This window comes from Odocoileus virginianus, chromosome 20, assembly GCF_023699985.2.
Source record: "Odocoileus virginianus isolate 20LAN1187 ecotype Illinois chromosome 20, Ovbor_1.2, whole genome shotgun sequence".
Lineage (NCBI taxonomy): Eukaryota > Metazoa > Chordata > Mammalia > Artiodactyla > Cervidae > Odocoileus > Odocoileus virginianus.
Genome location: NC_069693.1, coordinates 1,179,139 through 1,194,567, shown reverse-complemented (window position 1 = coordinate 1,194,567; position 15,429 = coordinate 1,179,139). Strand labels below are relative to the sequence as shown.

The following is a 15,429-nucleotide window of genomic DNA, read 5'->3' as shown; positions in this document are numbered from 1 at the left end:
TCCAAGCCACTGGCCATGTTTGATTGGAGCTGGCATCTCAGGAGAGGGAAAGGGGTGAGCCAGGTGTGGTGCAGAGCAGGAGGTGGCAGGAAGGTAGTGTTGGTAATGAGGACCCAGGAGAAACCTAGGTGTGTTGGCATCCACCAAGAGAATTTAGATAGGACCATTCAGGCTGAGTAACCAATTCTCTTGGGGTGAGGTTACCACAGCTCATCCCTAAGGTGATGCGCTGCCCAAAGTCACAGACCCCTCTTGCCCTTGGAGGTTCCTGAGCAATGCAGGACAGTGAGGGCAGGATGCAGTCTTGTTGATCTGCTGGCAGGCCCCACCTTGTGCCCAACATGTATGGTGTAAACCTCAAAGATTTCCTCAATGAGGCAAAAAACCAAGGCTTAGCCTCTGAGGCAAGAATCAAGAGTTTCAGTCTTTGGAGCAAAGTGGAGCGTCAATATTGGTATTGATTAGGTTGTCCAAGCTACATCATTAAGGGGGAAATTAATGTCAGACAAGAAAGCACAAATCAGGAACTTTAGTACTAAGCAGGATAAATGGCAATGAAAAACTACATGTAGTCATCAGTTTGAAACTCCAGTAAATCAAGGATTAAAGATTAAAAACTACATGTAGACATCATTTTTAAATTAAAGGAAATCAAATATTAATAAGTCCTGAAATGATTTCTTGTGGTACAGTGGTTAACAACTCACCAATTTCAGATGGGTGAAATTGATCCTACAGTGTAGGTGGCATGGGGTGGATTCCCTGGTCCTGGAAGATCCCATATGCCATGGGGCAACTAATCCTGTTCTCCAAAACAAGAGAAACTAATGAGAAGCTCTCACCACAACTAGAGAGCAGCCCCTGCTTGCTGCAACTTAGAGAAAGCACGAAGCAACAAAGACCACCATCACAGCCGCCACCTCAAAAGAAGAAAGAAAGAAAGTTCAGGGGGAATTCCTTGGTGGTCCAGTGTTTGGGAATCTGCCTGTCAATGCAAGGGACATGGGTTCAATCCCTGGTCTGGGAAGATTACACATGCCAGGGGCAGGTAAGTCCATGGGCCACAACTACTGAAGCCTGAATGCTTTAGAGCTTGTGCTCTGCAACACAAGAAGTCGCCATAATGAGAACCCTTCCCACAGCAACTAGAGAGTAGCCCCCACCGGCTTCAACTAGAGAAAGCCTGTGTACAGTAATGAAGACCCACAGTAACCAATAATAAATAATCTTCAAAAATTGTGCAGGGAAAGCAAAGCCTTTTAAAGTCAATCAGCTATACTCCAATGTAAAATAAAGAGTTTTAAAAAATAAAGAGAGATAAAAACTGAGGGAATTTTTTTTTCCCAGTAAAACTACCATCTTGGTTCATATGGGGTGTTATAACAAAATACCACAGCCTTGCTTATTTTTTTTTTTTTTTTTTTAGTGAACGTTTCTTTCTCATTAAGTTGGAGACTGGAGTACCAGATCAAGATACCAGCATGGATGAGTTTTCTGATGGTAACCCACTTCCTGGATCTTAGCTGATGCTTTCTTGTTGTGTCCACGTGTGATAGAAAAAACTAGGGGTCTCTCTGGAGCTTCTTATAAAGGCACTAATTCCACTTCCGAGGACTCCATCACCCTATAGCTGAAGCATTTATTAAAGACCCCATTCCTAATACTAGCACCTTTGGGACTGTTCTTTCAACACACAACTTTTGGAGGAAAAACTCAAACATTCAGACCATAGCATCTGCCTTGCAAGAAATGTGTAAATTTCATTAGAGATGAGCAAAACTATAGGTCAAAAAGTCCAATTAAAGAAGAGCACTGAAGAAGGAATAAAGGTAAAGTTATTTTTCTTGTTCTTAATTGATCTGATAACAATTTGTTTGAAATAGTAATACTAACAACACATTCTATTATGTATGCTTATGTGTATACATATTCTGTATATGTAGCTTTTATGTAAGTAGAATTGTTGTTCAGTCTCTCAGTGTGTCCGACTCACTGGTTGGATTGCAATACACCAGGCTTCCCTGTCCTTTACCATCTTCACCAGAGCTTGCTCAAACTTGTCCATTGAGTTGGTGATGCTATCCAATCATCTCATCCTCTGTCGTCCCCTTCTCCTGCTATCAATCTTTTCTAGCATCAGGGTCTTTTCTAATGAGTCAGCTTTTTGTATCAGGTGGCCAAAGTATTGGAGTTTCAGCTTCAGCACCAGTCCTTCCAGTGAATATTCAGGACTGATTTCCTTTCAGGTGGACTGGTTGGATCTCTGCCATCCAAGGGATTCTCAAGAGTCTTCTCCAATACCACAGTTCAAAAGCATCAATTCTTTGGCACTCAGCTTTCTTATACTCCAACTCTCACATCCATACATGACTACTGGAAAAACCATAGCTTGGACTAGATGGACCTTTGTTGGCAAAGTAATGTCTCTGCTTTTTAATATGCTGCCTAGATTTGTCATAGTTTTTCTTCTAAGGAGTAAGAATCATTTAATTTCACAGCTGCAGTCATCATCTGCAGTGATTTTGTGGAATCCAAGAAAATAAAATCTGTCACTGTTTCCATTGTTTCCCCATCTATTTTCTATGAAGTGATGAGACCTGATGCCATGATCTTTGTTTTTTGAATGTTGAGTTTTAAGCCAGCTTTTTCACTCTCCTCTCTCACCTATGTTAAAAAACTCTTTAGTTCCTCTTTGCTTTCTGCCATAAGGGTGGTGTCATCTGCATAGCTGAGGTTATTGATATTTCTCCTGGTAATCTCTTTTCCAGCTTGTGCTTCAATCCAGCCCAGCATTTTCCATGATGTACTCTTCATGGAAATTAAGTAAGCAGGGTGACAATATTCAGCCTTGATGTGCTCCTTTCCCAAGTTTGAACCAGTCCTTTTTTTTTTTTTTTTCCATTTATTTTTATTAGTTGGAGGCTAATTACTTTACATCATTGCAGTAGTTTTTGTCATACATTGAAATGAATTAGCCATGGATTTACATATATTCCCCATCCCGGTCCCCCCTCCCACCTCCCTCTCCACCCGATCCCTCTGGGTCTTCCCAGTGCACCAGGCCCGAGCACTTGTCTCATGCACCCAACCTGGGCTGGTGATCTGTTTCACCCTAGATAATATACATGTTTCAATGCTGTTCTCTTGAAACATCCCACCCTCGGCTTCTCGCATAGTCCACAAGTCTGTTCTATACATCTGAGTCTCTTTTTCTGTTTTGCATATAGGGTTATCGTTACCATCATTCTAAATTCCATATATATGTGTTAGTATACTGTAACCAAGTTTGAACCAGTCTTTTCCATGTCTGGTTCTAACTATTGCTTCTTGACCTGCATACAGATTTCTCAGGAGGCCAGTGAGGTGCTCTAGTATTCCATATATTTAAGAATTTTCCACAATTTGTTGTGATCCATACCACCAAAGGCTTTAGTGTAGTCAATGAAGCAGAAGTAGATGTTTTTCTGGAATTCTCTTGCTTTTCCTATGATCCAACAGATGTTGGCAATTTGATCTCTGGTTCCTCTGCCTTTTCTAAATCCAGCTTGAACATCTGGAAGTTCTTGGTTCACACAATGTTGAAGCCTAGCTTGGAGAATTTTGATCATTACTTTGCTAGCATGAGAAATGAATGCAATTGTTCAGTAGAACATTCTTTGGCACTGTCTTTCTTTGGGATGGGGATGAAAACTGACCTTTTCCAGGCCTGTGGCCACTGCCGAGTTTTCCATATTTACTGGCATATTGAGTGCAGCACTTTCACAGCATCATGTTTAAGGACTTGAAATAGCTCAGCTGGAATTCCTTCATCTCCACTAGCTTTGTTCATAGTAATGTTTGCTAAGTCCCCCTTGACTTCACATTCCAAGATGTCTGGCTCTAGGTGAGTGGTCACACCATTGTGGTTATCTGGGTCATTAAGATCTTTTTTGTATGGTTCTTCTGTGTATTCCTGCTACCTCTTCTTAATATCTTATTCTGTTAGGTTCATACTGTTTCTGTCCATTATTGTGTCCATCTTTGCATGAAAATTTCCCCTAGTATCTCTAATTTTCTTGAAGAGCTCTCTATTCTTTCCCATTCTATTGTTTTCCTCTATTTCTTTGCATCATTCACTTAAGTTTCCTTTTCTCCTTGCTGTTCTTTGGAATTCTGAATTCAGATGGGTATATCTTTCCTTTACTCCTTTGCCTTTCACATCTCTTCTCAGCTATTTTTAAGGCCTCCTCAGACAACCACTTTGCCTTTTTGCATTTCTTTTTCTTGGGTATGGTTTTGATCACTGCTTCCTGTACAATGTTACAAACTTCCATCCATAGTTCTTCAGGCACTCTATCAGATCTAATCCCTTCAATCTATTTGTCACTTCCACTGTATAATTGTAAATTATATAGGGTTATATATTATCCTATATAATTATATATAATAATATATATTATATAATGATATTTTATATAATTAAAATATAATTATATATTATCCTATATATAAATTGTGTAGGATTTGACTATAAGTAGAATAAATGATAGTAATAATTCAAGGGACTAGAGGGAAGAACTGGGATTGTTGTATTATGAGGTACACTATCTGTGAAATGGAGAATATTATTTGAAAATGGACTTGGTTTAGTTGTCAATGTTTACTGCAAACTCTAGTGTCCATGTGCTAAGATGCTTCAGTCGTGTCTGACTTTGCAACCCTGTGGACTCTAGCCCACCAGGCTCCTCTGTCCATGGGATTCCTCAGGCAAAAAGACTGGAATCTATTACTGTGCCCTCCTCCAGGAGATCTTCCTGACCCAGGGATCAAACCCATGTCTCTCACATCTCCTGAATTGGCAGGCAGGTTCTTTATCAGTAGTGCAAAGAAGTATAACCTGGTATGCTAACAAGACAGAATGGGAATCTTGCATGATACCACTACACCAGCGGCGCGGCTAACAAGACAGAATGGAATCATAAAATAATGAAAACCACAAAAGCAGGAAAAGAGTGGAAAACAAAAATTGGAATAAAGGGGCTTCCCTGGTAGCTCAGTGGCAAAGAATCTGCCTGCCAATGCAGGAGATCACTGGTCCAGGAGGATCCCACATGCCACAGAGCAACTAAGCCCGTGTGCCACAACTATTGAGCCTGTTGCTGTAGGGCCCGCGAACCACAACTACTGAACCTGTGCACTTCAGCTACTCAAGCCTGTGCAGCCTGGAGCCCGTGCTCCACAACAAGAGAAGCTGCTGCAGCGAGAAGCCCACACACTGCAACCAGAAAGTAGCCTCTGCTTGCCATTACTAGAGAAAAAGTGCATGCAGCAACAAAGACCCAGCACAAACAAACAAATTTACATTTTTTTTTACTTTAAACAAAGGAAAATGGCAACGAATACAAATTAGTAACAAATATGCTACAGTCCATGGGGTCGAGAAGAATTAGACATGACTGAGTGACTGAGCACAACACAGCAGAGTAGATATTAATCCAACAATCCAACTATCTCAATAGTCACTTTAAACAGCAAAAGACTAAATACAAGAGATTTCCAGGGTGGGTAGAAAACCAAGATCCTAAGTATTATCTACAAAAATGGTCTTAATCTTCTAAGTTTGTAATAATTTGCCACTGGGGCAATAGAATATGAATAATGGAATTCCCTGGCAATCCAGTAGTTAGGACTCCACCCTTCCACTGCTGGGGCCCCCGGGTTCAGGCCTTGGTGGGAGAAATAAAATCCTGCATGCCCATGGCTTGGCCAAACAAAGAAAAGAAAATGCATAATGGGATAGAAGTGAAAGAAATGAAATAACTGAAAAAGACAAATTAGCAAACCAAGACAGGACTTACTTCTGACTTTGTGACATTGGTGTGGTCATGTCACATGGTAAATATGTGGTAAATAAGCCTTTTTATTTACTATGGATTCTTTGCTTAACAGTGTCCATTAGATATCTGTCATCAGACAAAATAATAATGTTATATTAATATTTCAATATACATCAACATTAATAATGTCATATTAATGCTTCCCAGGTGGCATTAGTGGTAAAGAACCCACCCACCAATGCAGGAGACATAGGAGATGTGGTTTCAATCCCTAGGTCAGGAAGATTCCCTGGAGGAGGGCATGGCAACCTACTCCAGTATTCTTGCCTGGAGACTCCCATCGACAGAGAAGCCTTGCAGGCTAAAGTCCATAGTATCACAAAGAATTGGACACTACTGAAGTGGCTTAAGAGAATTTTTCATCATAAAATTATTCAGTTATGACTGGGTTAGAAATGACTTTATGACTAGTGGTGGCAAAAGTTAGTTGGTGAACTGCTTAGCTAATTGGAAATCATTCAAGTCTCTGATTTACTGCAATATACCCTTGACCCTATTGTAAAGATTCTGTTAATGGAGGAACAGGAAGGACACAGCCTCATTACAGCTTATTGTGAAGTGCCCAGTTGGTTAGTCAGGTCGAACTCTTTGGGGCCTCATGGACTGTAGCCCACCAGGCTCCTCTGCCCATGGAATTTTTCAGGCAAGAATACTGGAGTGGGGTGCCATTTCCTCCTCCAGGGGGTCTTCTCTACCTAAGGATCCAACCCAAATCTTTTGCATTTCCTGCCTTGACAGGCAGATTCTTTACCACCTGAAACTTAATCCCAATAGATACTTACAAAGTGTTTAGAAGTTTAGAAACACACAGCTATACCCCCAGTATAGTATGAGGGTTTAGAATTAAGCTTTTAAATCCATCATTGGAATAGAGGTAGATATGTAGACCAATGGAACAGAATATATAGCCCAGAAATGAATAGGTCCACATATGGTGAATCTGCTTACATTAAAGTCATCAAGAATAGACAATGAGGAAAGGATTGTCTTTTCTAAAAATTGTTTTGGGGAAAACTGGAGAGACACATACAAAAGAGTGGAACTGGATCCCTACCTTACACCATACACAAAAATCAACTCAGAATGGATGGAAAATTTGAACACATAACCTGGAATTATAAAGCTCCCTGAAGAAAACATAGAGTGAAAGTTCCTTGTCATTTGCCTTGGCATTGATTTGGGGGGGGGGATTAACAACAAAAGCAACTAATAAAAGAAAAATATTAATAAGCAAGTGGGACTACATCAACCTAAAAAAGCATCTGCACAGCACAGGAAACCAAAACTATCAACAAAATGAAAAGGAATGTACAGAATAGCAGGAAATATTTGCAAATCATACATCTGATAAGTAGTTAATAAGTAAAATATAAGAAGAACTAATACAACTTAATAGCAAAGTAAATAAATAATCCAATTAAAAAATAAACAGTGGAACTATATAAACATATTTTCCAAAGAGAGCCTACAAATGGGCAACAAGTACATGGAAATGTGTTCAGTATTACTAAATACACAAAGAAAATTGTAATGAGATATCACCACACACATTAGAAAGGCTAACATCAAACAGACAAAGGATAATAAGTTTTAGAGAGGATGTTGAGAAATGTGAAATTTTTGTGCATCAATTCTGGGAATGTAAATTAGTGCAGCCACTATGGAAAAAAGTCGAGTTTTCACAAAAAATAAAAATTAAAAAAGAACTACCCTAGTATCCAACAATTCCAGATACAGTGCTAGAGAAGACTCTTCAGAGTCCCTTGGACAGCAAGGAGATCAAACCAGTCAACCTTAAAGGAAATCAACCCTCAATATTATTGGATCGACTGATGCTAAGGCTGAAGTTCAAATACTTTGGCCACCTGATGTGAAGAGCAGACTCATTGGGAAAGACCCTGGTGCTGGGAAGGATTGAGGGCAGGAGGAGAAGGGGGTGACAGAGGATGGGGTGGTTGGATAGCATCACCAACTCAATGGAGATGAGTTTGAGCAAACTCCAGGAGATAGTGAAGGACTGGGAAGCCTGCAGTCCATGGGGTTGCAAAGAGTTGAACATGACTGAGTGACTGAACAACTTAGCCATAAGAATGAAGGAACTCTTGCTATTTGTGACAACATCAACGGATCTTTAATGCATTGTGTTAAGTAAAAGAAGTGAAACAGACGAATACTCTGTGGTATCACTTTTATGCAAAATCTTAAAAAGTCAAACTCATAGAAATAAAGAGTATAAGTGTTGTTACTGGTGTGAGGCAGGGTGGAAGAAATAGGGAGAGGTTGGTGAAAAGGAGCAAACTTCCAGGTATAAAATGACTAAGGTCTGAGGATCTAATGTAAAACCATGAGTAATGTTGATAAAACCATATTGTATAATTGATACATGTAAAGAGAGTGTAACATAAATGTTCTCTCATATACACGATGACTATATGAGGTGATGATGTATTAATTAACTAGATGAAGGAATGGTTTCACATGGTATACATATGTCAAATGAGGAAGATGTACACATTGATATCTTACAGTTTTATATTATAACTCAGTGAAAGTGAAGTGAAGTCGCTCAGTCAAGTCCGACTATTTGCGACCCCATGGACTGTAGCCTATCAGGCTTTGCCGTCCATGGGATTTTTCAGGCAAGAGTACTGGAGTGGGTTGCCATTTCCTTCTCCAGGGGATTTTCCCAGGGATCAAACCCAGGTCTCCTGCATTGTAGGCGGACGCTTTACCCTCTGAGCCATTATAACTCAGTAAATCTTATTAAAAAATAAAATAACAAAATAAAACAATAAGTCAACCTCCTAGACATGTCTTTATTTAAGGCTTATTTTTAATTGAAGGATAATTGCTTTACAATATTGTGTTGGTTTCTGCCATACATCAACATGAATCAGCCATATACATATGTCTGATAGCTATACATATGTCATCTCCCTCTTAAACCTCCCTAAAACGCATGTCTTTCTTGATCAAACTAACAAATACCAAATCTCTTTGATACTTGCTGATACTTGATATCTGACAGATTTGCAGAAAGACCCTGATTCATAGGAAGGGAGTTACACGAATCATTTGCTGAAACGAGGAATCTAAGCTTATTCTAAATCTTACAGAGATTCATATTCCTCAACTAATTTTATGGTACTAGAATAGCAGTCTCATAAAACTTATTAAATTCATCTGTGTTTCCAGAATGTAATACAAGTTGAAAGCATCTCAGTAACTCAAGAATGGTTTAGTATTAGAAATACATTAATAGCATTCAACATAAAACTAATGAATTATAAAACATGTTCATATTAACAAGTGCAGAAAAATAGATCCATTCATGTTAGAAAACAACACAACTATGCAAATATATACATCATTAGTCAAAATGTACCAAAGAAAACACTACAATAAATTAGCATTCTAGTAATATAAGAAAGTTTGCTTTAAAATTATCAAGGAGACAAGACTCTCATTATTGGTGCTATATCAAATATACTATACATTGTAACTGGTGCTTTAACATAGACATTAAAGAATTAAAGTAACTGAAAACCCACTTGGGCTTCCCTGGTGGCTCAGCTGGTGAATCAAAGAGTCTGCCTGTAATGCGGGAGACCTGGTTTCAATCCCTGGGTTGGGAAGATTCCCTGGAGAAGGGAAAGGCTACCCACTCCAGTATTCTGATCTGGAGAATTCTATGGACTCTATAGTCCATGTGGTCACAAAAAGTCCAATACGACTGAGTGACTTTCACTTTCTTTCACTTTCAAGCCTATCTGAAAAATCTATGATTACATAAAAGAATTTAAAAAATAACTAGTATCTGGCATATTTATGACACTTCCACAAGTTTGCTATATTTAAGATTAGTATCCAAAAAGAAATTACAATTCCACAAATGAGAATCATAAGGGCATAAATCCATACTGGATTTATGGATTTATGGAGGTTGGCTACCTCCAGAAAATCTAGATGCCCGTCATGGAGGACTCTTTTCAGCTTCTTATCCCATCCCCCTCTATCTAACTTCCTCTGTAACTCCATTGGGATCTTGAAAGCTATACTGCCTACACTCACTCTATATCCTGAATATTTCTATCTTCTACTAGAACCCCCATCCCTAAGACATGGCTACGCTTACTTGTGCAACCCATAGTGTACTATCCAGTTCCTGTGACAAGGTTTGGAAAATCGCATGGTTTAGATTTCTTTGAAACAGGTAAATTTTACTTCAGTGTAACCAGTCCGACCCTACATAAAGTGGTTTATTTGGTCTGATAAAGACTCTGGAATAAAATTCCCCCAGTGATTCTGATTGAGGTAGACTGGCATGAGCATTTTCAATGATGCCCTTATGCCCAATGGCATAAATAGCATGCCATTTCCTTCTCCAGGGGATCTTCCCGACCCAGGAATCGAACTCGGATCTCCTGCATTGCGGGCAGGCACTTTACCCTCTAAGCCACCAGGGAAGTCAAGGGCATAAAGGAAACTTTTTAAAAATATTTGCCTTATAACCAAAAACATTTACAGATACTCAAGATAAAATGTATGTTGTCACCCTGTTTATTTAACTTATATGCAGAGTACATCATGAGAAACACTGGGCTGGAAGAAGCACAAGCTGGAATCAAGATTGCTGGGAGAAATCCATCCTAAAGGAGATCAATCCTGGGTGTTCATTGGAAGGACTGATGTTGAAGCTGAAACTCCAATACATTGGTCACCGGATGCGAGGAGTTGACTCATTGGAAAAGACCCTGATGCTGGGAGGGATTGAGGGCAGGAGGAGGGGACGACAGAGGATGAGATGGCTGGATGGCATCATCAACTCGATGGACATGAGTTTGAGTAATCTCCGGGAGTTGGTGATGGATAGGGAGGCCTGGGGTGCTGAGATTCATGGGGTCGCAAAGAGTCGGACACGACTGAGCGACTGAACTGAACTGAAGATAAAATTAACAAAGTATTTCGTGCCAATTTCTCTGGCGCCCTTGGCGTTCTGGGAAAGACGTGTCTTCTTAATTCATGGCATGGATTCCTTGGCGGTCAGTTGCAGAACGCATCCCTACCAATGGTGTTTGGCCCCTTTAAAGGCGGTTACTCACTGCTCGGGCGTGGCTTGGGAGAGGTCATTCCCTGGAGCCTTCTGAAGTTGACGAAGGCCTTTTCTCCTGGCAACTGGGAACTACAAGACCCAGAGTGCCCAGCGTCGAAGGCGACGCTGTTGAGGCAATGATGGCGCAGAAAAAAGCTATTTCCGCTGGGGAACAATCCTAAGGGGAGGGACTTCTGGCCTTCTCCTTAAGGCGGACATTTTAACTCCGCCGGTTCTGTTCTGTATGAGAGGGCTGTCAGGACCCGAGTGACGGGAACAGGAAGGTCCGAGAGGGGCTGCTGTCGTTGCTGCAAAGAGACGGGTCTGAACCTCGGCGACACCGCCTGGGGTCCGCCGCTCCCGGGTCTCCCCGCCTCTCCTAGCCCCGCTACCTCCAGAGTCCGATGGCGGCGGCGGCGGCGGCGGCGCTGAGGGAGCAGCCTCAGGTAAATGCTCGTACTCCGCGCCTTCACCGCCTTCATCCCATCATACCATAAAGCCCCGCGCGGCGGCTGCTCACGTGCGCGCAGCCCAAGCCCGGGGGCTCCAGGATGGACAGGCGGTGCTGGGTGGGGCCCTGCGTCTGACAGACAGCGTGATGACGCAAGGGAGATGGGGACTGGCGGCGGGGCCGTAGGTGCAGAGGCTTGGAGGTCGGACTGAGGCGGGAGGATTCCGGAAACCTAGCATCAGCCTTATGCTTACCGGAAAGAAGAATGTTAGTGCAGTCAGGCCCGGGGTAGTGCGTTATTGGGATGTAATCCCCAAGAGCTGTTGAAAGGAAAAACAGGGTAGAGAGGGTTCATGAGGACATTGAGGTCCTGGGAGGTTGAATCTTTGTTCAGGGCCCCACAGCTGGTAAGAGGCAGCACTGAGCATTGAGCCCCGGAGGTTAATCCGCCAGCCTGAGGTAAGCTGGCTTCCATGGCCAGGCAGGAGTACAGACGGTGAACGGTGGAATCCCACATTGGACGCATTCCTTCCTCTTCACACAATTCTCAGGGTTAAAGAAGTGCTTATGGAACCTGAGCAGGGAGGTAGGGGGTGTCCCATTGCCTTACTCGCCCGCTCTCACTCCCATGTTCCCTGGAGTTGTTGTCGCCCTGAGATGCTTAATTGGCTTCCCTGGTGGCTCAGCGTAAAGAATCTACCTGCAGTGTAGGAGATACAGGAGACGCGGGTTTGATCCCTGGGTTAGGAAGATCCCCTGGAGGAGGGCATGGCAACCCACTCCAGTATCCTTACCTGGAGAATCCCATGGACAGAGGATCCTGTTAGGCTACAGTCCATGGGGTTTCAGAGAGTCAGGCACGACTAAAGCGACTTAGCACACACTCACACAGGAGATGCTTAATGTCCTTTATCTCCTCCTTGAGTCCGAGGTTCCTGAAAAACTCCAAGCCTACCGTCCTAAGTCTATGCTAGAGGTTATATAGAGAGGTGTTCCCATTTCTGGCAGTCATGGTAAACGTGTGTAAGGTCAACCTAACCCAAGATGTGCAAATGCCAAGAGTTAAAACTGAGCTCAGGAATATTCAGGACCCACAGGTCTCCTCTCTTTTAGGTAGGAATAAATAGCAGGTGGGTAGGAGTCAGGAGAGGAACAACTGTCTGAGATGTCAGTTTTTGTGTTCTAGAGGAAACTAGAAGTTTGGGTCATGGGATGGAGGTGATGTGATTAAGGTTTCATTTGGCTTTAGAGTGGAAAACAAACTGTGGGCTTGAGAGAGGAAGAAGGACCATCATTGTGGAGGTTACTACCATAGTCCAGGTGAGGGTTAATGGAGCAGGGGCATGCCTTGGGAAATGTGGCTGTATTCTGGCTGCATGTTTTTATTTTTATTTTTTTGCCATCCCATGCAGCATGTGGGATCTTAGCTCCACAATCAGTGATCTTGCATGTTCCTCCTGTGCTGGAAGCACAGAGTGTTAATGGCTGGACCACCAGGGAAGTCCCTGGCTGCATGTTTTTAGAGGAGGCAGCTAGATTTTGTAAAGTGGGTGGTGAGGGAATGAAACGCAGGTACCAGAGATGAGCCCTGGCTTTGCAGCTGTAGAGATGGAAGCTGCATCAGTGGAGATAGCAGGTTGGTAGTAGGTGTAATATTCATTGTTTATCTGGAGCTTTGTTTTAACCATGTTAAGAGTCAGATATTTTAGACACCAATGAGTGGAGGCATCAAATGAACATCTGACATACAAGTTTGGAATTCTTGAGAGTGATTCAGCTTAGAGACATCTAAAATGTAACTACAATGTATACCAAACTGAATGACCTGTGTCTCAACATTTGGAAGAGGCAAGCTTCAGGTTGTGGTGGCAGATCTTTTAGGGAGGAGGTATGGAAGAAGCAGGCAGAGGATTGGGTTTCTTGCTTGCTTCCATGTGTGATGGTGTCATTTACTTCATGAATGTAAGTAAATGCCCAGGAAGTTTTGCTGTATGAGACAGGATAGTCTGGCAGGCAGCCAAAGCTTCCAAGAGAAGAGTTAACATGAGGTGGATGTAGAAGCAAGGGATAATTCATCCATATGACACTCAGGCCAGAACTGGTACTCCTTTACCACTTTATCAGCTCACCAAGTTTTGTGAGAACTTTGGTGGTGCCTGGCGTGTTTCATTCAACCTAGTTATATGGCCACGAGCAATAAGGTCCTCTGTAAGAATCACTAGGCTTGGGGTAGGCAAGTAATGGGGCTGGAGTTTGAATGAGGGTAAGGGAACAGAGAAAGGTTGTCATTGCTGACTTACATCAAGGACTGCACAAAAGTACCATGGGACTATGTGTATCTGAGATCCACACACGGTTCTGTTGTTTTAAATCTGAGACAAGGATCAGAGTCATGCAGTAAGGCCCTTATAGATGATTTCTGATGCTGCCTTTGGGAATTGTTGAGAGTTCTGTAGTCATATTGGGTTCTGTTTGATTTTGCCATTTGTATTGTGGATACTGCCTGCCAAGTTGTGGTATAAGGCCTAAGTTCAGTGTGATGTGCTTCTTTGACATTTGGTGAAACTTGGGTGCCTTCAAATGACCTGAGTGCAAGTTCCTCTCCTCACAGTGTTCCTGTGGATAACGTCTCTTAGCCTAACAACCATTTTTACAAAGGAAACCAGATACTTCTAGGTAGCACTAGCCCTCAGAATTATTCAAATAAGGCAGTCACATCCTCCTTGGAGCATCCAAACTCCTTCATCCCACAAAGATTCCTTTACACAGACCCTGATTGTGCTGTTTTTTTTTTTAAACTACTCCCTGTGGGCCTTTGTGGTGAGTGGTGAGTTTATGTGATCAATAAGCTACTGTCAGTTGCATTTGTGCAGTCTCAGGTGTCATGTGTTAGGTCACCATCATAGCCCTATGCTGGGGTTAGGAGACAGTGACTTAAATACAGATAAGGTGTGGGAAGGGTAAGGAGATGTCTGTGGTGTGGGAGAGTGAGGTTTTGGTGGCCATGGTCATGTATGGTTATGGGATACAGAGACTGAGGATGTGCAACCCAAGGAGTGATGTGTGCTTGAAGAGGGAGCATGTCTGATGGTGCTAACATGTCCAGAACAATGCCCATACCAGGGAAAAATTGCTTGTCAGCAGAGGGTGGATCCCTCTATGCCAGGCCTATAGTTGAGATATATGTTCATCCACCTACCTCTTGTTCCTGGTGGCTATACCTAGTGGTCAGTGAGCCTGTGGGGAGACAACCACACCAAGGTGCCAGGGTGTGATAGCTTCTCTGAATTGGAAGGGCTGGGCGATAGATAGTCAAAGGGTAGATGTGTGGGGAAATGGACTGCAACTCTTCAGAGGTGTACTGTTTGTTGTTTCATCTGTCATCATCATGGCAGGTCAGTGTGAACTTTGAAGATGTAGCTGTGACCTTTTCCTGGGAGGAATGGGGTCTCCTTGATGAGCCTCAGAGATGCCTGTACCGTGATGTGATGCTGGAGAACTTGGCACTTATAACCTCCCTGGGTAAGAACCTTAAACCTTTCCTCATGACCTGAGCTAGTCGTTTTCCCCAGAGACAAGCTTGTCCTTCTCATGTCAGGACCATGATCACTGCTTTTTTTTTTCCCCAGTACTCCAGGTTGGTGCTGTGGTTGGTTGGGCTGAGGTATTTGCACTGCCATCTGTTTTCCTTGAAAAGGCCCCACATCTGCTACCCTGCAGCCTCCCCTGGAAGGATCCAGGGTCAGGAATCTTCCATTCAGCCTAATATATCCCACCATACTTTCCCTCTTCCTACTGGATGACATCCAGATGCAAGTTATCTGTGCTCCTCAGGTTCTACTTCTTTCTTCTCATAAACATTTCCTTGTAACTGCCTTTGCTGGGAATTAATTCTCTGGTGTAGACCATGCACTTCTTGCAAGAACCTTTTCAAAGTTCTCTTAATAGTATTTAAATGTTTTCCTCTGGTTTATGATGTGATGAATATGGGTCAGCTTCTCCTATGTGGT

The 15,429-nt window shown here is 42.4% G+C and overlaps 1 protein-coding gene across 4 annotated transcripts in view; it reads left to right on the top strand.

Annotated features, from left to right (window-relative positions):
* The window catches only part of LOC110141288 (zinc finger protein 418-like), a 55,727-nt gene that overhangs the window by 17,681 nt on the left and 22,617 nt on the right, over positions 1 to 15,429 (top strand). Inside the window, exons 2-4 of one of the 4 annotated variants that reach the window (XM_070451593.1) lie at positions 1,427 to 1,829; positions 10,456 to 11,414; positions 14,815 to 14,941. In XM_070451593.1, coding sequence (XP_070307694.1) covers positions 11,373 to 11,414; positions 14,815 to 14,941 — 169 coding nt within the window. In that variant the 5' untranslated portion in view covers positions 1,427 to 1,829; positions 10,456 to 11,372. Of the gene's footprint in view, positions 1 to 1,426; positions 1,830 to 10,455; positions 11,415 to 11,598; positions 11,879 to 14,814; positions 14,942 to 15,429 lie in introns of those variants that run through there. The other 3 variants (XM_070451594.1, XM_020900161.2, XM_020900150.2) reach the window with 3 other exon arrangements.